This window comes from Astatotilapia calliptera, chromosome 11, assembly GCF_900246225.1.
Source record: "Astatotilapia calliptera chromosome 11, fAstCal1.2, whole genome shotgun sequence".
In the NCBI taxonomy this organism is placed as follows: Eukaryota; Metazoa; Chordata; class Actinopteri; order Cichliformes; family Cichlidae; genus Astatotilapia; species Astatotilapia calliptera.
This window is the reverse complement of record NC_039312.1, coordinates 30,321,808-30,345,097: the sequence shown is the minus strand read 5'-3', so window position 1 is coordinate 30,345,097 and position 23,290 is coordinate 30,321,808. Positions and strand designations below refer to the sequence as shown.

General features: G+C 39.3%; 3 protein-coding genes across 3 annotated transcripts in view; 1 reads left to right on the top strand and 2 right to left on the bottom strand.

Moving 5' to 3' along the window:
• The window catches only part of dpy19l1l (dpy-19-like 1, like (H. sapiens)), a 28,913-nt gene extending 20,777 nt beyond the window's left edge, over nt 1–8,136 (top strand). Inside the window, exons 18-22 of the mRNA XM_026185707.1 lie at nt 1,264–1,383; nt 1,496–1,670; nt 2,831–2,930; nt 3,168–3,293; nt 4,854–8,136. Of these exons, the coding sequence (XP_026041492.1) occupies nt 1,264–1,383; nt 1,496–1,670; nt 2,831–2,930; nt 3,168–3,293; nt 4,854–5,025 (693 nt within the window). The 3' untranslated portion in view covers nt 5,026–8,136. The remainder of the gene's footprint in view (nt 1–1,263; nt 1,384–1,495; nt 1,671–2,830; nt 2,931–3,167; nt 3,294–4,853) is intronic.
• LOC113032678 (fucolectin-4-like) lies at nt 8,137–12,006 on the bottom strand. Its single transcript, XM_026185708.1, has 6 exons — nt 11,932–12,006; nt 11,679–11,746; nt 10,899–11,196; nt 10,647–10,801; nt 9,002–9,281; nt 8,137–8,688 (listed from the first exon to the last, which is right to left on the bottom strand). Exons 2-6 carry the CDS (start codon nt 11,740–11,742, stop codon nt 8,538–8,540), a joined length of 948 nt encoding a protein of 315 aa, XP_026041493.1. The 5' UTR covers nt 11,743–11,746; nt 11,932–12,006; the 3' UTR covers nt 8,137–8,537.
• Nucleotides 12,007–13,852: 1,846 nt separating this feature from the next.
• Nucleotides 13,853–21,893, bottom strand: LOC113032683 (fucolectin-1-like). Its single transcript, XM_026185715.1, has 6 exons — nt 21,652–21,893; nt 21,136–21,220; nt 18,466–18,751; nt 17,030–17,184; nt 14,882–15,161; nt 13,853–14,122 (listed from the first exon to the last, which is right to left on the bottom strand). Exons 2-6 carry the CDS (start codon nt 21,194–21,196, stop codon nt 13,972–13,974), a joined length of 933 nt encoding a protein of 310 aa, XP_026041500.1. The 5' UTR covers nt 21,197–21,220; nt 21,652–21,893; the 3' UTR covers nt 13,853–13,971.
• Nucleotides 21,894–23,290: the final 1,397 nt, after the last annotated feature.

Genomic DNA, 23,290 nt, shown 5'->3' with positions numbered 1-23,290 from the left:
CATTTGCCATCCTTGACAGGTATGCCAATGGCACAAATGACATTGGCATACCTGCCAGTTCTGGTCTTATCAGGCAAATGCTGGTTTATCAACATAGATCTCACAAAAAGACCCCACGACCTCACCCCACCCTCATAAAGTCTGTTTTTCAAACGTTGGTCAGAAACATGCACACACGTAACCTAATATAGGTCATAATGTAGAGCACAAAAAAGTTGATACGGTCCCACTGTTTGGTTGATGCCCTTCCAAAGCCCTGACTAGCTCTCCTCGTGTAACGGCCATCTCCTCCACACTCTGGAGACTATGTTGGCAGACATAGCACACTACCTTTGCAACCTGATTGGGCTGCAGGTTCTCTTTTATGCTCCCAACTGTAAGAAGGATAGTAACAGATACTGAGAGAGAGTAATGGCCTGTAGTTACCACCTGAAAAGCCGTTCTCTTTCTGTGGCGGCTTTGCTGTTGTCTCTCCAGTGCTCCTGTTTTTACTTTGATTTGCGCCTCAGGATGTAAAATGGGTTCACAATAGATTCTGCTTCCTAAGCGAACTGATTGATATCTCTAAACGTAACGGACTCTGTGTTTTATTACAGTGATTCATTTATTTATTTTTTTGTCTGAGCAATACATTTAAAAACAGACCATCTATATATTTGTTACACCTCAAAGGTGGACACACTGTAGGCTTGTATCCACAGATGAAACATTGAGCTTTTTGAACTGGTATCTACATATAGAATTTTTCCACTCTAAGGAGTCAAAGTGCTTCTTACTGAAAGCCACTTGCACTCTTTCATGTGGTGCGATTCAATGAGTTTGGGCAGTCTGGGGTTCAGCATCTTGTCCAGCAGCACAACTGCGGTTGCTAGACAACCAGCTGTCCCTCTTGAGCCACAATGGCTCAATTTTTGCTTCTTAAATTACTTACAATATATTTAAATTTCAATCATTTGACAACTTGATCAAATATTTTAGCAGAACCTGACAGTAAAGAAAATATCAGGTCTATGTTCAAATATACACTCTGCCCTTTAATCAGTGTGAAAAGCACTTTGTGATAAGTAGTCATTAAGGCAGCAATGAAAAATACTATGAAATATGAATTTATATAGCAATGTCAGTCAAGTTGTGTTTTATGAGTCAAACAGATTTTGTGAAACACTCGGCTACAGAAGAGTTTCTGGTAGATGATTGTGGATTTGTTTAATTTTCTGTGTGTCCGTTTTGATTCGATCTGTGTGTGAACCTGTTTCTCTGTAGATGGTGTACCACAGTCTGCAGCTGGTGGCTTTTGCTGTCCTGGCCATCCTCATTATGCGCCTGAAGCTCTTCCTGACGCCACACATGTGCATCATGGCGTCATTGATCTGCTCCAGACAGGTCTGTCTCTCAGTGATGCACAAAAGCAAAACAAAAAAACTGCTTTCAATATTGTTTTACTTACAAAGTCTCCTCTTTACTTAAATATAATGAGTATGTTCTGTCCCTTCAGCTCTTTGGCTGGATTGGGGAGAAGTTTAAGCAGCACACTGTGGTTTTTGCTGTATTGGCCATCATGGCCATACAGGGAATGACCAATCTGCAGGCCCAGTGGGCGATCATTGGAGAGTTCAGCAACCTGCCCCAGGAGGAGCTGCTGGACTGGATCCAGGAAAACACCCGTCCTAGTGAGTGACCTTGCCTGATTTCATCGCTACCGAGCAAACAATAGTATTAAACAAGTATTAAGATTAATAAGCAGCTCGCCCTGATTGCAGCATAAAATTTTAAAGTACCGTATTTCCCGGACTACAAAGCGCACCTGAATATTAGCCGCACAAGCTAAAATCAGGGGAAAATCCTGTTTTGTACATACATTAGCCGCACCTGACTAAAAGCCGCAGGTGTTTCAATGTTGACTTATCATATGTAAGAGAATATGCACAAAGGGAATTGTCAGGAAAGAGATGGCTGTTTGGAGACACACCCCTTTTATTAATATTTTGAAAAACAAGTTATGGGTACATATTTGCACATGTAGTACATAACAGTAACCTACAGCACACCAGAAAAATAGATTCGGACTACCTTTTAGGCTCAGGTGCAGTGACACGGCTTTAACAAGAAGAAAAGTCAGTCATTCACCACCATCTTTCTCTTCTTCCTGCGCACTAAAACCACCAAAGTCCTCTCCTCCAGTGTCGGATACAAACAGGCTCAGGATGGCTTCGTCATCCACTCTCCGCTTCTCTCCTTCGTTGTCACTTTCAAAACCAAAGAAATCCTCATTGTCAGTGTCGGAGTCCTCCTCTCCATCATGCAGCAGTCCAGCCCTTCAAAATCCGTTGGTGATCGTGGATGTTTTCACACTTTTCCACGCTGTCAGATTCCACCGGTGGAGTTGGGCATAACTTGCTTTTCGCAAGTTTATCGCCGCTCATCATCCACGCCTCCAGCTGAACGCGTAGCGCTACTTTGAAGTTTGTTTTTCGCGCTACTTCGTACGGCACTACGTTGCCTGGCGGACGGACATGTGACTAACATACCACTCTTGAACCCCGATCCTTCCGCCAGGCAACGTAGTGCCGTACAACAGCGGAACAAACAAAACAAATCGTCTTACGATATCACAAAAATCACGGACAATCATAGAAAAGCCGCACCTGACTAAAAGCCGCAGGGTTCAAAGCTTGTGCAAAAAGTAGCGGCTTATAGCCCGACAATTACGGTATATTCTATTGTTATAAATTATGAAGTACTGTATATAATCTAATGAATGAAAACTTTCCTGTTTGATGCTCTGCTTTTGGTTTGTTTTCTTTTTATTTGGTTTTTGCTTTGATTGCAGATGCTGTGTTTGCTGGAGCGATGCCCACCATGGCCAGCGTAAAGCTTTCCACTGGTCGGCCTATTGTCAACCACCCTCACTACGAAGATGCTGGGCTGAGGTCAGAGGAATCTACAGCTCTTCTTCAATCTCCAATCTAGCATTAAATTGGTCATTTTAAATCTTTTATAGCTATTCTTCAAATGATGATTGTGCTACTTTTCACTTCATTAACTTAATTCTGGAAGCAAAAATGTTGGGTCAATTTTTCCCCACATCAAAAATACAGGTCCTTTATTACCTTTTTGTTCTCATCCCACTGCTTTATCACACTTTATAACATTGTTGATTCTCACAGAGAGAGAACCAAGCTGGTCTACTCCATGTACAGCCGCATGTCTGGAGAAACCGTTAAGAGGAACCTCATGAAGCTGGGAGTAGAGTTTTTCATCCTTGAGGATTCGTGGTGCACCAGGCGAACCAGGTACTGCAACAGCACCGCTGCTCCTTTCACTGTCGTGTGCACAGTAGACAAGCTTAAGTCGACCCCCCTACTGCAGCAGTCCACGCTGCTAATGAAGTTGCACGATTAAACAGTCAATTTGTGTTTATTATTATATTTACAAAATGCCACAGTTTTTGTGTTGGTTGTATCATTTTATTTTGTTGTATTTATCCGCGATACCTTAAAGGCCAGTCCGTAAAAATATTGTCTGACATTAAACCGGTCCGTGGCGCAAAAGAGTTTGGGGACCACTACCCTGCTGGACAACTTTTACTCCTTTTAGGCAAACAGTGCAACCATTAAGTTTGCTGTTAAATCTGTTTTGACCACTGTTAACACAACACAATAAAAATTTGAAGAATATTTTCAAAAAGGGATTAATTAAAAAGACAAACAAAATGGAATCGAATTCAACTTTGTCATTGCACATGTCACAAGTACAAGGCAACGAAATGCAGTTTGCATCCATCCAGAAGTGCTTTAGCCATGATATAGATATATTTCAAATATATATTAGCAATAATATAGATATATTACAGAAATGGGTCTGTTATAGGTATGTTACAATGTACACGGTATGAAGGTATGTTATGAATATGCAATAACTATAAGTATGTATAGGCTATGAACAGGATATAAATATGGAAACTATACAGAAATATGAACTATGCAAGTTATAAACAGTTGTAAACAGTTGTAGAACTATAATTATTGTATTGTACAGAATGATTGTTTATACAGAATTATACAGTAGTGCAGTTAAGATAAGTGAAATATGTGGATAATTTCTACAGAGGCTGTATAAAGTGCTAGTGGTTGTGAGTGTTGGTTCAGTCCATGTTATTATTGTGTGTATGAGGGTACAGTTGTCCATTTGTTTGTTTTTGTCCATTGTGTGTGTGTGTGTAGGTGGTTGTGGGTGTGTGTATGTTCAGTCCGTGAGTTTAATGTGAGTTCAGGAGTCTGACAGCTGTGGGGAAGAAGCTGTTCCGGTACCTGGTGGTCTTAGTCCGGAGGCTGTAGCACCTCCCAGAGGGCAGTAGGGTGAAGAGTCCATGTGCTGAGTGACTGGAGTCTTTGATGATTTTCCCAGCCCTTTTCAGACACCGCTTCCTGTAGATGTCATTTATGGTGCTCCGGTGATGCGCTGGGCAGTTTTCACGACCCTCTGCAACGCCTTCCGGCCCAAAGCAGAGCAGTTCCCGTACCAGACTGTTATACAGGTGGTCAGGATGCTCTCGATGGTGCAGCGATAGAGGTTCACCAGGATGTCTGAGGACAGGTGGTTCTTCCTCCGAGTCCTCAGGAAGAAGAGGCGCTGGTGAGCCTTCTTGTCCAGCTTGGAGCAGTTGGTCGTCCAGATGAGATCCTCGGAGATGTGGACTCCCAGGAACTTGAAGCTGCTCACACGCTCCACAGCCGTCCCTTTAATGTAGATGGGTGGATGTGGGTCAGCAAAATGGTATCCCTGAAACCTTTAACATTGCCTTTTATCTTATTTAATTCTTGTTTATCTTTCTCATTCTTCCTCTCCATCAGACCTGGGTGCAGCATGCCAGAGATCTGGGATATTGAGGACCCCCAAAATGTTGGTAAAACCCCCCTCTGCACCCATATTTCCAGGAACTCTCGACCCCACTTTACCACAGTCTTTTCCAATGACATTTACAAAGTTCTCAAAGTCCCCAAAGCCACCAAAGATCTCAGATAACATCGCTGGACACACTGGCTCAACACCAAACTGTTCTTTGCGTCACTTCTTTGTCGTGCATTTTTTGGTCACTCACTGCCGTTGCTGCTTTTTACTTCCCGAAAACCCCGGTTCCACATTTCTTTTGTTATTCTGATTCACCAAACGGTGGCTCAAAAACAGGTTGGACATAACAAACAAGTATGCCATGAGTCTAAAACCTCTTGGTGGCATCACAGCTCTCAGTATTTTTAACTCAAAGTCTCTTTCCAGACTAGCTATTGCTGCGTTGTTGTCACTAGTGATGTTCATTATATGAAAGCCAGGCGGTGGTGGTTGTAGCTCTCCATTTAGCTTCCTGGCATTGGTCTTGTTACATATATTCCTTATTTTAAGGGATGCTCTACTTACATTTGTATAGTGTTTTTCTTACTGTGTAGACCCGATTTTGACTTTCACTTCAGAAGTAAACTTTTGTCTGGCAAGACCAATCAGTGATGTCCACATACTGTGAAGCAATACCCTCTGCAAACCTGGCAAAAGCTGACTTCTTCTATTGTTATGCACAGTGTTGATGTATGAAACGATTTTTCAGTAGTACACTATTTTTATAATTTATTGGTGTCACCGTTTTTATGCAACTTTAAAAGTGTTGAAACATTTTATTTTCAAGCAAACAGTGTTTTAAGGCTTTTGGGAGTCTAGGAAGAAAATAATGTTCTTGTGTTTTAAAATGTACATAACATTGATGTCTATGTGAACTGAATTCACTCAAAAAACATTTTAGCTTAATTGGGAGCAGAGCTTTTGTTGTTGCTTCAGTAATAGTTAGTTTATTGTATAATTTTTATGTCCGAGAAGGTAACGAAAACATCGATTTCTTTGATTTTTTTTGTAAATACTGACTACGTTGTTTTGTAAACTGCTGATGGCCTTTAAAATGTTCTTTGTGCTTCTTGAATTATTGTTTGTTGCCAAAGGAAGTTTTATTATCAAAGCTGCATATTCAGGGTACTGTAGCATATGAAAAATTCATTTTTATGTGACAGCCAATCAGTTATTCGTAGCAGTAAATTTTATGGTAATGGTAGCAGTCGCCGGTTCCTTTGTCGGACCACATTAAAAACATGCCTCATTTGATTTATGCCATTACTTGAGAATAACCATGCCCCTGTCATGTCTGTTTAATAAATATGTAGCTATAGCCAGAAGCGGATCAGCTTGGCTTATTTTGGCAAAAGGACTGGAAAATGGGGAAAAGAGCTTAACTGGCTCCTTTAGAGAGTTATAGGAAAAAAACATAACAGGTCATAGTGTGATAACTTGAAAACGAGGTGACGTAGGATTTTGAAATTGATACCATAAGTGCGTCTACTAACAACTGCGGGCGACCTCGTCGTCAAGGTCAGAGGTCAGGTTTTCTGAAAATCTTGTAACAGGATGACTCCAGATGGAAGTCCAATTGATTTTCAAATTGATGGCATAGGTGCATTTATTAAAAATCTGAAACGAAAACTCTGAATCCCTCTTAGGGAAGAAGTTTGGTGACCTTGGTCTCAAAGTCAAGCTCAGAGGTGAATCTTGGGAACATGACACTCAATTCATATTGTAGGTCTGTCTGCTAAAAATCTCAGACGAGTTTGAATCCCAGTGACTTCGAACTCAAGGTCAGCTTTCTAAAAACCACCTAGGCCATGAATTACTTGTTTAAATAAACGTGAATCTTCACGTCTAAAAGTCGATGGCTTGATCAGCAGCTGATGGCTCAAGTTACATTAATATTTTCACAATTTACAATAAAGAACTAAGATTTTGCTCATTCCCTCAAAATACATCTGTACAGAGTTTAACCGTTCAGCTTCAGCCGCCTACAAACAGTGAAGCTTGTCCTGCATTTCTGATTGTCTGTGGTGTCAGGAACGAACCTCAGAGACCATTCTCGTGGGATTTTTACATTGCAAAGCAAATTTCTCATCAAAGTTGAAATATTTTAATTTGGGTAAACATGGATTTGCCTGTAATGCTGCAGTTTTCCCTATTTCAGAGATTTGGTTGGTTTATTTGTCTTAATAATAATCAGATTCAATAAACCCTTGGAGTCAGTTTTATGCCTGTTAAGATTCATAAGTGCCATGACTTCTGGTAAAGGAGTTTTTTAATCTTTTCAGACTTGTATCCCTCTGTATAATCTATGAATCTCTGAGCTTCTTTACTGATGTGTAATTAATATTAAAATGACAATAAAAACCGGCACAGTACACTTTCGTACACTTGTGTTTTACACCCTGCAGCACCACAACTCGCCGTGGTGCACGACCTGCAGAAACAGCTGTTTATCGCACTGTGCTGCTCTTAGGTGGTGTGATGAAAATGTTTTCCTACAAAATCACAATTCCATGTTCAAGTTTCGTTTGTTTGCTTGTTTTTCCTCCCAGTCCTTGTGCTAAGGTGAGACACAAACTTGTTGGCTATAGCTTAATATTTGGTATACAGACATGTGGTGAGTGTGGCTCTTTTAAAAATGTAAAACTATTCCTGTGAGAGGAGTGAACCACCTTCACCAACAGGAGTAACTCAACCGTCACCACTCAGGTGTTTTTTCTATTGCCACTTTTCTTCATAAGATATTTCCTCCAGTCATTTATAAAAATGTATCAATGATTGTTTTAGTTTATATAAAAAAAGCTGATTTTGTTTGTTTTCTTGACAGATTAAAGATGTGTCTTGGGGTGAATAATTTACCTGACTTTGGAATCAGGAATAAGATAAGATTTTTTTTTTTGTTGAAAACTGTTATCTTCACGGTTGGGAAAAAGTCGTTTCTGTGATGTGAATAAATGTGGCGAATTAATGTCTGAAGATTTTAATGGTGTACAAGCGAGCTTGCAAGTGCCCGGTTTTAAGCAACTGTGCCATTGTCACACTTTCCCAGACACTTTGACAAAATCACTTTATTCCACTCTCTGGCCTCGTTGTGTTTCTGATGTTTTTTCTATTTGTCTATATTTTCTGTATTTAAAAAATAAAATATTTGGAGTGAGCACCATTGCTTTGTCTTAAATGTAGATGTGAAAAGCACAAATCAAGCATTTATTTGAATTTTTAAAAAGATTGTTTATTGATTTATTTGAATCTGGTGTATTTTCCATTTATTTTTTTGTTGGCTGTATTCGTCATGCTTTCTTTGCGCTCTGCACTGCCTTTGTAGACATTCAAGAGTCGCATCAAATATGTCCTGACAGCATTGGGAGAAACTCGCCCACTGACCTGATCACAACACCTGTTTGGTTGTAATGGTGAGGCTGAATGTCTCGTGAGTAACTGCCTTTAGCTAACTGTTCTTTAGCTGTTGTTTACACAAAGTCAGTGTGTGATGCTCAGATTGGAATACAGGTCTCTCTTTATTAGCCTTCTGATTCTATTCTGATAAATTGGCACTGTGTCCCCTGCCTATGATGGCCTACCCCAGTTGTCATAGAGTGATGGATTTCTTTTGATTTGTTAAAATTCCGTAAGTGAAATAATTTTTCCACCTAATCCAGGACAGAACCATAAACCTCCACTTCGCACAGACTCAGATATTCCTCTCTTCCTGGGATGACAACGTTAACGTAGCGGCCATCCATCCCGTTGCATTGGAACTCTTGAATGCCGCCTGCAGGGATACTTGTGATCACAGCACACCTGGCAAAGGAAGCAGAAATCACTTGATTAACCTGGATACTTTCACCATGTCTCTGATGTAATGGTTTTGAATAACGCTGGGTTCTTCAGATTTCACTTAGAGCTGCACAAGGAGCTGACCATGAAGGAGAAAGCTGGCAAGTTTAATCTATTAATGTTTTTGCTTAATGGTTGGAGTCACAGAGTGTATTGATTAATGTACTGCTGCTGCCATCAAGACTGTAAAAGACAAAAATCCCAACTGAGGTCCAATTTGATAATGCTTTAAATTATGCTAAATTATAATGCTTTCAGTTTTTATTCTGTAAAGTACCTGGGATTGCTGTTTCCATTGTTGTCAAGAGAGTCTCCAATGCGAATCTCAGCCCTGTTGAGTCGTTCTGGGTCAGAATCAGAGTTGACTATCTTAACAGAAAACACTTTGTGTGTTTTGCGCAGGTCAAGTCGCCACCAGGGGATGTTGTCATAGCTTGTCTGAGTGCAGGATCCTTTTTCTGGGTTGCTGTTACGATTTCCATCTATGGCGTTATATGCAAGCCCTAAGGGCTGCACTGATGACTGTGTGGCTTTTCCTTGGAGTGCAAGGTTCTCTCCTGCAAAATAAGGTTGAGGGATTTATGTTCTCATCACAGACACATCAAGACAGTTTACTTGAATGGATGAGATGATCAACGCAGAGACCTTTAAACAAGCTCTCACAACTTTTGTTTTTTTTTTGGGGGGGGGTTTGTGGAGCCAACTGAAATTTTAAAAACTGTGCCGTACTTGTTTTTTAAATTTTTTCTCAACAGTTTAATGGTTACACTTTTTGGCATCTTCCTGGAAGAGAGCTGCTCGCTTCCTCAGTTTTCCAGAGTACAGTTCAGCAGTGACTATAGTGGCTTGCAAAAGTACTCGGCCCCCTTGAACTTTCCCACATTTTGTCACATTACAGCTACAAACATGAATCAATTTTATTGGAATTCCACGTGAAAGACCAACACAAAGTGGTGTACACGTGAGAAGTGGAACGAAAATCATACATGATTTCAAACATTTTTTACAAATAACTGCAAAGTGGCGTGTGCGTAATTATTCAGCCCCCTTTGGTCTGAGTGCAGTCAGCTGCCCATAGACATTGCCTGATGAGTGCTAATGACTAAATAGAGTGCACCTGTGTGTAATCTAATGTCAGTACAAATACAGCTGCTCTGTGACGGCCTCAGAGGTTGTCTAAGAGAATATTGGGAGCAACAACACCATGAAGTCCAAAGAACACACCAGACAGCTCAGGGATAAAGTTATTGAGAAATTTAAAGCAGGCTTAGGCTACAAAAAGATTTCCCAAGCCTTGAACATCCCACGGAGCACTGTTCAAGCGATCATTCAGAAATGGAAGGAGTATGGCACAACTGTAAACCTACCAAGACAAGGCCGTCCACCTAAACTCACAGGCCGAACAAGGAGAGCGCTGATCAGAAATGCAGCCAAGAGGCCCATGGTGACTGTAGACGAGCTGCAGAGATCTACAGCTCAGGTGGGGGAATCTGTCCATAGGACAACTATTAGTCGTGCACTGCACAAAGTTCTGGGGGTGCTTCTCTTCAGCAGGGACAGGGAAGCTGGTCAGAGTTGATGAGAAGATGGATGGAGCCAAATACAGGGCAATCTTGGAAGAAAACCTCTTGGAGTCTGCAAAAGACTTGAGACTGGGGCGGAGGTTCACCTTCCAGCAGGACAACGACCCAAAACATAAAGCCAGGGGCCAGGGCAACAATGGAGTGGTTTAAAACAAAACATCCATGTGTTAGAATGGCCCAGTCAAAGTCCAGATCTAAATCCAATCGAGAATCTGTGGAAAGATCTGAAAACTGCTGAAGAAGAATGGGCAAGAATTTCAGTCTCTAGATGTGCAAAGCTGGTAGAGACATACAAAAAAAGTATGGTGAGAAAGAAAAGGGTGTTGTTTAATTTCTTACCAGTTGGGGCATGATACCCATAAACCTCCACTTCACAGAGTGTAAGAATTCTGTTTGAACCTGGTAAAAGCACAGTGACATAACGTCCCTCCACACGATTACTGAAAGTTATGGTGTGTGAGCTCCCTGCAGGAATTGAAGAAATTATAGCAACCCTAAAAGAGAGGAAGAAGCCTGTAGTCTCAAGTCTTTCTATTATACAGAAAAGTTTCAGATAAATACTGAGTACACTGGAAATTATCAGTGACTCACCGTGGGTTTGCAGCGCCATTGTCTTGTAACTTGTTGCCAATATGAATCTCTGCTCCATTGATCCTTTCTTCGCAACAGTCTTCTCGATTGGTGATGATCATGGAGGTGATTATATAGGACTCCAGCAAGTCTACTCTCCACCAGGGGTTTGCCTCTGTTGCAGTGTGACTGCATGATCCATAATTAAAGCGAGATTTACGGTTTCCATCGATAGCATTACCCGCTGCTGCAAATCCATCCCACTCTCCCGGGTCGATTAGACTTGACTGCGTGGCTTTTCCACGTAAAGCCACATTTTCTGTAAAAGATATAAACATATTTTCATCAGCTTTGTTTTTCCTTTGGAGGAATTGATATCATCCAAAAACCTGTGTGTTCAATCTACGATCATTAGCTTGACATGAAAGTTGAGCCTTTAGGGTTCCAAGTAGTAACAACACACATGACTTTCTCGATCAGTTCATTTTGGTTATTGCTTAGCTTTTGGGCATCATCTTCAAGAGGTTAATATTTTGTTGTTGTTTTTTTACAGATTTGACTTAACACGTATTGGATGGAACGCCATGAAATTTGCACAATCAATACATGTCATTAACTTTGGTGATCTTTTTTTTATACAGTTAGGATGTCCACTTTTATTTTTTTAATTCTACTATGATTGGATCAGCATGCCATTTTTATGTACATTCACATTTGTTTTACAGTTAAAAATAATACTACTGCATCTAGTGATCTTTTATAATTGATCCTAATGTGCTGGTATTTGTACATCGTACTTACGGTAAGTGAAGACTGAGGACATCTGCACAAAGAGGAGCAAAAGAGATGCTCTACTGAAGCTCATAATTCTGGTTGATACAAAGAAGATAAAAAAAGATTTAGGTTAGGTAATTTAGGTTTTTCCAAATGTGCAGGTACTGGAGTACAAAAACTGAATACATGCACAGTCAAGTGCAAATCTGTCAAAAAGTTCCTTAATACAGTGAATTGTTGAAAAATGTAAGATGACTGAAATAAAAATGTTAATTCTTACCCTGAATTTGTTCACGTAATCAAAAAAGAGTCAACTCTCAGGCAAGGCAAAGCTTATCATTACTATTTACTTTAAATACCATATTCAGCATGGACACTATCCAATCACATTACATTACAGAGTTTACTCCCACCACTTATCACCTTTGGACACCTTGAAATGTTTTGACAATGTTTATATAATGCACTTTGTGTATACATACACACACACACACACACACACACACGTAGGAAAATATTTAGTATACACATCCAGAAATGCATACACTATTATATATTGTACATATATTTATTAGTTTCAGGTTGGCCATTCTTGTATTTTGCTCGTTTGTGTTGTTGTGTTTGCACATCTCTGTTGCTTGTGGGGCTCGCACACAAGAATTTCACTCGCATGTGCTGTGCCAGTGTGCCTGCACATGTGATGTGACAATAAAAAGTGATTTGATTTGATTTGATTTTCGTGTTTAATATTACTATTTGACTTTGTTTTCCCGAGTGGATCATTACGGTTTTGCCATACTGCTCCACTTTATTGAACTTTATTACTAATTTATTTTTTACTTTTAAGTTATTACAATTGGAAGAGACATGACCGAGGGATAGGAAAGTGAAAGATGTAGACAAGAGAAGTTGAAAAAAAGAAGAGGGACCGTGAGGAAAGACACTAAAAATCTGCTAGATCACCTGCTGGAAAAAAAAGGAAAACAAGCATCCTGGCAGAAGTAACAGAAAATGATTTATTCTTGGTCAGAACCAATGACTAGTAAATGGTCATCTGTGGAACAAACAACTTCTTCATTGAGATCAAGGAGTCGACTTGCAGTCAAATCTCTGGAGGGGGATTTTAAGTCACATTAGTCATCAACACCCTCCAGTCATATCAAATGATAGTCTTGCAAACATGTTACAGAGCATTAATGCACATTCAGGTCTCACAGTGCTATTTGACTGGAAATTACTGCGTTAAGTCTTTTATCTTTTTACATCTCTTTTGTCTTCCACAATTTAAACACATCATCAAAAGACCGATATTAGTTGTGTTGTACACTGTAACAATATTTCCAGTTGTCATTGTGATGTTGTAGTTACACCTTTATCTACAGGTTATGTTTTTTTGGTTTTCCATATAATTCAAAAAGTCAGCATTTTGTTGATTACTGAACTTTGTACTTAACAGTTGAGTCAACATGAAGGCCTATCAAAATATTTGCATGTCGTTACCTCACTCTCTGCTTGGGTAAGTATTACACAGTTTAGTGTCACCACATGAATGGACTGTAACGATGCTCTCAATAACTATAACTTTAAAAATAAAAATTCTAAAATATAATAATAATAATAAAAATAAATATAGCATAAAACCACCAGTCCCTTTTTTTTTTATTAAACATTAAAATGTTGTATAACTCATACTGGTCAGCTAGCATAAAACATGGAAGCACTTTGACATTCTAGTATTAAACGTCTAAATGAAATTATGTTAAATTTCTCCCCACACCTTTTAAATACAGCACATAATAAAAAAAATAAAAACAGTTATTATTTTTAAAATGTAGAAAATTGTCTAAATGACAAATAAATAATAAAATGAAAAGAAAGGTTTTAAATGGTTTTATTGTATTTCAATAATCATTACATACAGCTTTTTCTTTCTTCAGCAGGTACAATGACAATCCATCAATTGCTTATGGTAGGAAAAAAAATTAGGAGCTGAAAACATTTCCAGACATCTATCACAATGTGCAGGTTGTATACATGTTTACCTGATTTTGCTTTTATATTGTCTGTATTTATCTTACAAAGTATTTTCAGTCCTCTATCCTAAAGTCTCATCATGCAGTCACAGAAAAACTTAAAATGAGCTGTGTGGGAATTCAGTTATAGATAGATAGATAGATAGATAGATAGATAGATAGATAGATAGATAGATAGATAGATAGATAGATAGATAGATAGATAGATAGATAGATGATGAGTGATTAGTAAGTGACAGATGAGTTTTGGTTCATATGATCATGTGTAAAAGTTGAATGTTATGAACCTAATCAAGTTTAGATCCATACACTTCAACTTCACACAGACTAAGGAACTCTTCTCGGGCCGGGATGACAATGTTCACATAGCGGCCGTCCATTCCATTGCATGTGAAATTAGCAACAGCACCTCCCGCGATGTTTGTGATCACTGCACACCTGGCAGATGAAACAAAAAGGTTAGCAAGTTTTGTATTTTAAAAAATGTCTTAAATTAAAAAACACACAGGGATTTTGAGAGCTATATACACTTTTCAGTTCAGGTTTGTTGGAGGACTACACATGCATGTTTTTGTGTTTTGTTTTGGGTAGTTTCTACATTTGGGTAGAGCTAAAATAGTAAAACAAGTCTACACCACCATTCTCATCATGGCAATTAAAATTATATCCATCCATCCATTCGCTTCCGCTTATCCTTTTCAGGGTCGCGGGGGGCGCTGGAGCCTATCCCAGCTGTCATAGGGCGAAAGGCGGGGTACACCCTGGACAGGTCGCCAGTCTGTCGCAGGGCCAACACACAGGGACAGACAACCATTCACACTCACATTCACTCACACATTCACACCTAGTGACAATTTGGATTAATCAATTAACCTATCCCCACAAGCTGCATGTCTTTGGACGGTGGGAGGAAGCCGGAGTACCCGGAGAGAACCCACGCAAACACGGGGAGAACATGCAAACTCCACACAGAAAGACCCCGGCCTGATGGTGGAATTGAACTCAGGACCTTCTTGTTGTGCGGCAACAGTGCTAACCTTTTTTATATTATAAAAGGAATTTCTGCCATTTGTGAGACTGAACGGCTTTTCTGTTGTTTCCACAAAGTCTGTGAAACTGGCATCGGTACTGGGAGCAACTTGCCAGGTGTTTTTACAGATTTTAACAGACTTCAAAAGTCAACAGTCTTTAAACTACCTGGGGTTGTTGTTGCCATTGTTGTCAAGGGAATCTCCAATGCGAATCTCAGCTCCGTTGAGCCGTTCGGGGTTGGAGTCAATGTTGACAATTTTAACAGAAAACACTTTATGGGTTTTGCGCAAATTAAGACGCCACCAGGGGCTGATGTTGTTGTTTGTGTGAGTGCAGGAGCCCTCTTCCCACTTGCTGTTACGATTTCCATCGATGGCATTGTATGCAAATCCAAATCCATACAACGATGACTGTGTGGCTTTTCCTTCAAGTGCAAGATTGTCTCCTGCAAAAGGAATAAATTGATAAAAATAACTGTCAACATCTGCATGTGTTTGCTGTTAACAGTTACAGTTAGTCTTGAAGAAATGCATGCCATTTGATTGACTTTTTCAATGTATTATTTCTTTTCTGTTCCAAGGTTAAGTATTTGAGATCAATTCCCAATGATCAGGTGATCCCCTATAATAGCACTTGGTAATGGTGAAAGGAAGAACTTCTTTTTAACAGGACCTCCAGCAGAACTAGACTGCAGTGCAGGTGCAGTGATTTGCTCTTTTTGGTGTGGTGAGCACCAAAACACAAAAAAGAACAGCATATAGAGACTATGATTAATAAAGAGGACAAAGCACTAACTGTGTTAGAGATAATATCAAAGTCACACGCTGAGCATGCATGTTTTCATACTACCTGATAGGGAAAAATATGCCAACAGTGGGAGTTTCAGACAAGCGAGGGAATGAGACTCCCTGTCGTTTGGGTTTCACAAGGAGGTCGAGCAAAATGCAGTAATTTGCAAAACATGCTGTAAAAACTTTTGCCGCAAAAGGCTGTAGTACCATGAATTTATTCCACCAGCTGAAAAGTCATCCACTACAAAAAGGCTGTTTTAAACTCCGCATGTCAACGTCTCCCCACACCCAAGAAAACATGAACCAGCTGTGATACCTGTGGCTGTTCTTGGTCAGTCGTTTTATAGTCACTATCTAGACTTTTGTTTCTGTAATTTGAGGTGATCACATTTTTGAAAATAAGATTTGTTTTTGAGGTTATTTAAGCATATGGTGATGTTTTATTTTCCTCATATCTCCTAGCCCAAATCCCCAGCAGCCTGAGTGTAGACCAGCTTGATACCTGGGTTTCATACCCCAGGGCTCTTTCTATTTTACCTTTGTAATGTCAAGGAAGATGTGATTTCGTGAGGACCCAAACGCAGAACACAGAGAGACAAAACTATAACAATTTATAACTATAACTATAACGGTTTATTAAGGAAGATGATAAGAACAGGTACTGAAGCAGATAACAAAAATAGAAAAGAAAAACTGGCTGTGGAAAACTAAACTGGGAAAACTGAAAAGTACAAGAAAACCCAAAATAAACCTCTCGGAGAATGTAACCCAACTTACAAATACTCCAAAACTGAAATAAGCCCACACTTGGAGATGAAAGTGCTCTAAGATGTGATGGGGTCTGATCATTCCAGACTTCGTTCGTGAGAAGATTGTTAATTCAATCTTGAATTTAACAGGAAACCAATGATGAGAAGTTAATATAGAAAAATATCATCTCTCTTTTGAGTCCCTTTTTGAATACTAGTGTTTTGGATCAACTGAAGACTCTTCAGGGATCTTTTAGAACAATTTGATAATAAGTAATTGGAATACTAAAAAGTATGGACTGGTTTTCAACATCTTTCTGAGACTAAATGTTTCTAATTTTACCAATACTGTGCAGATGACAGAACGTAGTCTTACATATTTGTTTAATATGCACATTTATGAACATATCCTGGTCAAAAATGACTTAAATATACATCAGTGTTACTGGAGACAAAAGTAATACAGTCCACAGTAAGCACCTGGTTAGGCAACATGTTTATAAACTTCCGGCCGAGAACAATATTACAGATCATTCAGCGCAGTATGTCTATTGGATATAACTTAACAAATTCATTTTGTTTTCTGGGTTCTAGATAAATAAAATTGGGTGTCATCTGCATAGCAGTGAAAATGTATGTTATCTATGCCAACAATATTACCTAAGACAATTTTTTCTTTCTTAAACTAATAAGACTAGCATCACTGGGATTCCTACGAATTTGGCTGTAAGGCTGCATACTGTCCATCTTTATGTAATAGCTCATATTCTTACCAGTTGGAGAACGGTATCCATAGACTTCCACTTCACAGAGTGTGAGAATCTTTCTTGAACCAGGCAGAGTCAATATAACATAGCGCCCCTCTGCTCGATCAGTGAAAGTCACACTGAAGGATATGCCAGCACCAACTTCAGAAATTTCACCAACCCTAACAAAAAGTGTGTGAGAGAGAAATATAGGATATATAGCTTTAGTGTCCTTGTGTGTAGCTTACCAGGGTAACATATTAGAACATGTGATTGTCAGTAATACAGTTGGTTCCATAAGTTGTTGGACATTTTGTAGGTTTTTAAATCAAATGATATGCAGCTTTCAGCTTTGGTTCAAGGGATTTAAGATTAAAATTACATCGTTGTTTAGGAATTACATCTGTCTTAATACATATATTATCACAGGCTAAAAATTAATTGGACAAACTAACATAATTTTAAAAGTAAGGATTGTTTTTAACCCCTTACAATGAACAACTGCTTGACGTCTACAACCCATGGACATCAACAAGTGCTGTTTAGTTGCTTGAGATGTTCTGCTAGGCCTTTACTGCAGCTACCTTCAGTTGCTGCTTGTTTCTGGGTCTATCTGCCTTCAGTTTTTCACTGTCCATTTGGACAGTGTCCAGTAAGTTTTACAGTATTTAGCTGAATCTGACGAGTTCTGCAGTTCTGTACCCTGTATGCCTCAAGATTCATCCAGCTGCTTCAAATGGCAGTAACATCTTCAAACACTCTCAGTCATACACTGCCTATACCATCAGATTGCCTCCAGTATATTTTCAGATAATATGGTTTTCGGTCTTATATTTAAAATTACTACAAAAAGCCTCAGGGAGTCTCGGGGAACAGGCCTAACCTGGCCATAAAACTGCCTGCCAAGCTTTAACTTATGAGACTTTGAAAATGTGTGTTTAAAAATCGTTATAATTCATATACACTTATTCCCTTAAATTAAATCTGGAAGTTTTAACTTCATTGACATATCAATTAGCTGTTTTAAATCAATTCCAAAATTGGTTTGACTGACACAAAAATTGTGTCAATCCAACAAATTGTGGGCCAAACTTTAGAGCAAATCAGACTTTATACTGCTCAGATGTATTTTTAAGTAGTGGTATATCTGTAGCAAGCAGCCGGAAGTTATAGAGCAAAAATGATGGCAAATGAAGTAACAGATGTTGAGCCTTCAAAACTGTTAACTGTCCGCTTTCAGACTATCAATATTTGATTTAACTATAACCACATGTCCAGAGATATAAACCCTTTTCTCAAAACTGACAAACAAAGGAACAACCTCTACTGCTATCACTGATCCAGTTTGAAAGACAGCGGTAAGCCAAGATCGCTAACACCAAGAGAAACAGAAAAAGGCTAAATAAAAGATAAAAAATCTCTCTGTATAAATTGATTGTATTTTTTTCTTTATTTGTACTAACTTTGGGTTTCCTAAACCTTCGTTGTTCAAAGAGTTGCCTATGTGGATCTTTAGCCCGTTGAGCCTTTCATGACAGCAGTCTCCTCTGTTGGTGATGGTGACAGAAGTGATGATGTGGGACTGAAGCAGGTCCACTCTCCACCAGGGACGGTTCTGTGCACTAGTGAGTGTGCACGATCCCGCCCTGAAGTCAGAGTTGCGGTTTCCATCAATTGCATTGTGGGCAGCTGAGAGGACGTGGTCCTCAGAGATCGACTGGGCTGCTGTACCACGCAAGGCCACATTTTCTGTGAATTAGGTAGTCACAGAAATAAGATAAAATAATAGGAAAGACATTCAAACAGACAGCAAAACTGCCCAAGCATCTAAGTTGTTGCACATGAGTTATGAGGTATTTATTTACAGTGGGGCAAAAAAGTATTTAGTCAGCCACCGATTGTGCAAGTTCCCCCACTTAAAATGATGACAGAGGTCAGTAATTTGCACCAGAGGTACACTTCAACTGTGAGAGACAGAATGTGAAAAAAATCCATGAATTCACATGGTAGGATTTGTAAAGAATTTATTCGTAAATTAGGGTGGAAAATAAGTATTTGGTCACCTCAAACAAGGAAAATCTCTGGCTCTCACAGACCTGTAACGTCTTCTGTAAGAAGCTTTTCTGTCCCCCACTCGTTACCTGTATGAATGGCACCTGTTTGAACTCATCATCTGTATAAAAGACACCTGTCCACAGCCTCAAACAGTCAGACTTCAAACTCCGCCATGGCCAAGACCAAAGAGCTTTCGAAGGACACCAGGAAAAGTATTGTAGACCTGCACCAGACTGGGAAGAGTGAATCTACAATAGGCAAGCAGCTTGGTGTGAAAAAATCAACTGTGGGAGCAATCATCAGAAAATGGAAGACATACAAGACCACTGATAATCTCCCTCCATCTGGGGCTCCACGCAAGATCTCATCCCGTGGGGTCAAAATGATCATGAGAACGGTGAGCAAAGATCCCAGAACCACACGGGGGGACCTGGTGAATGACCTGCAGAGAGCTGGGACCAAAGTAACAAAGGTCACCATCAGTAACACACTACAACGGCAGGGAATCAAATCCCGCAGTGCCAGACGTGTTCCGCTGCTGAAGCCAGTGCATGTCCAGGCCCGTCTGAAGTTTGCCAGAGAGCACATGGATGATACAGCAGAGGATTGGGAGAATGTCATGTGGTCAGATGAAACCAAAGTAGAACTTTTTGGTATAAACTCAACTCGTCGTGTTTGGAGGAAGACGAATACTGAGTTGCATCCCAAGAACACCATACCTACTGTGAAGCATGGGGGTGGAAACATCATGCTATGGGGCTGTTTTTCTGCCAAGGGGACAGGACGACTGATCCGTGTTAAGGACAGAATGAATGGGGCCATGTATCGTGAGATTTTGAGCCAAAACCTCCTTCCATCAGTGAGAACTTTGAAGATGAAACGAGGCTGCGTCTTCCAACATGACAATGATCCAAAACACACCGCCCGGGCAACAAAGGAGTGGCTCCGTAAGAAGCATTTGAAAGTCCTGGAGTGGCCTAGCCAGTCTCCAGACCTCAACCCCATAGAAAATCTGTGGCGGGAGTTGAAAGTCCGTGTTGCTCGGCGACAGCCCCAAAACATCACTGCTCTCGAGAAGATCTGCATGGAGGAATGGGCCAAAATACCAGCTACTGTGTGTGCAAACCTGGTAGACCTAATTTCTACTGGAATTAATAAAGTATTATAATTATTTCCTTTCTGAGTTAGCTTATGCAAGACAGGTTTGTTTTGTAGTATGACCTTCAGAAAGGTCAGTCTAGCTTTTACAGCAGGACAACATAAACCACAAACTTTTATGCAGAACACAATTCTAAAAACCAAAATATACTGTATATGAATTACTTATAGGCACTTGCTGCCAGAGTTGTGAAAGTCCAAAACTAGTCGTCTTGGAGAAAATAACACCAATACTTTAAGCAGTCCAGACAGTCAAATTATAAAGATACATTATTTGATATTATAATGTATTTTGAACAAGCATGTCAGTATAATTATTTTACAAGACTCCTACAAGCAGACCACTCTGAATGTGTCAGTAAATAATATTCTGTTTTTCTCTACGCATGCAGTTAGTTTGTTGATTTGCAAAGTTTTCAGTTGAGTTGTTTGCAATAGCGTAACCCTTCTGTGGATTAAATCTGCATGTAGTCTGATTTCTCATAGTTTCCATAGATTTCTGATTTCATTTTTCACTCCTGTATCAGAATGCATAAATTCCTTTCCCATTGCCTGTCTTTTTTACTGGCGATTAAAAACATACAGAAAATACCTGTACTTTGTACTTTGCTATATTATAGAAATAAACTGTCTGCACCAGCATTTTTCACACATCAGTAGATCATCTGCACAACTTTCCAATCTCATAGGTGATTTTTTGTTTGTCATTAAGGCCTCATGTTAATTAGCATTATGTAAATCTTTGAATTATGTGATAACCCCCCACTTAAGCATTTGTGGATTTTTAAATCAGGAGTATTATCTCTTGGCAGCAGGCATTTTCATAGCTACTGAGGCAAGGACTGTTGCTAAAGGACATTTTGTATGATGCTGATACGCCATTTTTAACATTTAAGACATTACTCTCATGTCACACTTACGATAAGTGGAAGTCGAACTCGTTCTTAAGAGGAGCAGCAGAAGGAAAACACTTGTTTTCATTATTCTGGTTAAGAAAGATGATATCTGTTGAGAACAAACAATATTTAGTCCTTTCTAGTTCCTAGTTATTAGTTATTACTGTAAGTATATTCCATTAGGACTCTTTCTTCAGAAATAAGCTAAGTCTATCTCTTTTTTCCCTGTGGAATCTGGTCAGTGAGAGTCAAAGGCTTTAAAACAATATTTTTCCAGGTTTCTTCCTTAAATGGTGGGAAGCAATATGCACAATTTGTAGACTCTGAAGAAATACTAGAAGTAAAGTCTCTAGCAGACACCATTTATTTGTTAAATCAGGTTGCCATTCAATGTTTTCTTTTCAAAGAAAAAAAATAAGTTGCTATACAGATGGGGATTTATACTGGAAAGTGATCTTACAATTGAGTTCCTCTTTTTGTCTGTAACAGATGGTCATTTCTAACTGTGCTTTTCATAAATAAAAGAAAGAAAAGTGTTACCTGAGGATCCGGACAAAGCAGTTGCCTTTTTCCTGAAACAAAAGCTGCTATTTCTGTTTGTTTTTATCAATGCATCTCATCTCTCAGCTGAATCACACCAAACCAAACATTAAAATTGATCTCATATTCCTCTTCAACTCTGTCTATTCACGACCCAGTGGTTTGTTCCCAGGCATCTGTGTTCCACTTCCAGTCATGACCTAACTTTCTAACACAGTAATGCAGATTTTTTTTATTTTTTTTTTTTACTGATTATTTTGCAACATCCTTGTTCTTGTACTTGCGTCACACACTGTTGTTCAAAAGTTCGGGATCGCCTCGAGCTTTCAGAAAATTGATAAAGGTTCCAGGGCACCAATAACTGTTTCTGTTTTTCTACATAATGAAAACATTTTCCATTGAAACAATGAAATAATGCTCAAAAATGTTCACTCAATAGAGGGGTCTGTGCCTGAGGTTATTTTACAAAAAAAAATCTAAACACACATATTTTCCATGACAGGATCCAGAGCATGTTTTGCAATTTCAATGAGGAAAATCTACAGGATTTATGGACTTCATGTGCCAGTTACTGGTAGACTTTGTTGACTCTCTCATGTGTACTGACATCATTGATTCCAGTATTGGGCCCAGTATATTTGGAGTTGTACATGTGCTAGGCTTTGGCAACAGCAACAGTGTTTTTAATGAAAATGTGTGGATGTGGTTCTAGAGTGGGAATTAGAAATTATAGAAGAGAGCCATCAATGATCAAAGTTCAGACTGAACTTAAATCAGATAAAAGTAGTTAAATATGTTAAGCAGCTGATAATGCAGCTTAAGCACAAATATGCAGAAGTACCAGAAAAGCCACAAACTTCTAGTGAAAAGTAAAAATGCCTAGCTGCACATTTTCACTTGCCCGGGTGTTTCAACATGACATATACTGTGACTTCTCCATTTTCCCAACTGAAACACATAAGCCAACAAATCTGCAGCAACTGTATGATGTTATTGTTTCAGTCATTTTCTTCTCCACCACACTCCCCTGCCACATGTGACAGGTTTTCTACTTCACTAAATTTATGAACCACCTCTGACGTCTTCCTCTTTTCCTCCTGCCTGGCAGGTTGAACATCCATTGCCCATTGCCCCGCTATCCTTCCTCTTCCTCGTGCAGTACATCATCATATTCTTACCCTACGTCCACAAAAACTTCTGTGTGTGTTAAAGTTGTTTAAAAAGTCCACTGTCCATCTCCATACCTCCATACCTCTACAGTTATGTCATCTATCCATCATATCAGCCAGCTCTTTCCATCTTCCTGTATAAAGTCTCTATTGTCACACCCACACTCCTACCTTTCCTTCTCACTCACTTTCTGCAAAACCATCTTCCATCGTTCTTCTTACTTTTGTCTTTTGTCTTTGGTCAACACTACCAAGTTTCCACTGCAACTCTGTTGGCCAACAGCACCGGATGTGGTGGTTGTTAACCTGAGCCCAGTATGGTAATCTCATTCTTGATGATCCGCATTGAAATTTCAGCATAAAAAAAGGGGTCATGCTCAAGACTAAAGCTGATAAAATTAGACAGTACAACAAGAATTTTAAAATAATGTAATTTTTGCAGTGATTAAATTCAGACTTTTCTTGGAGCA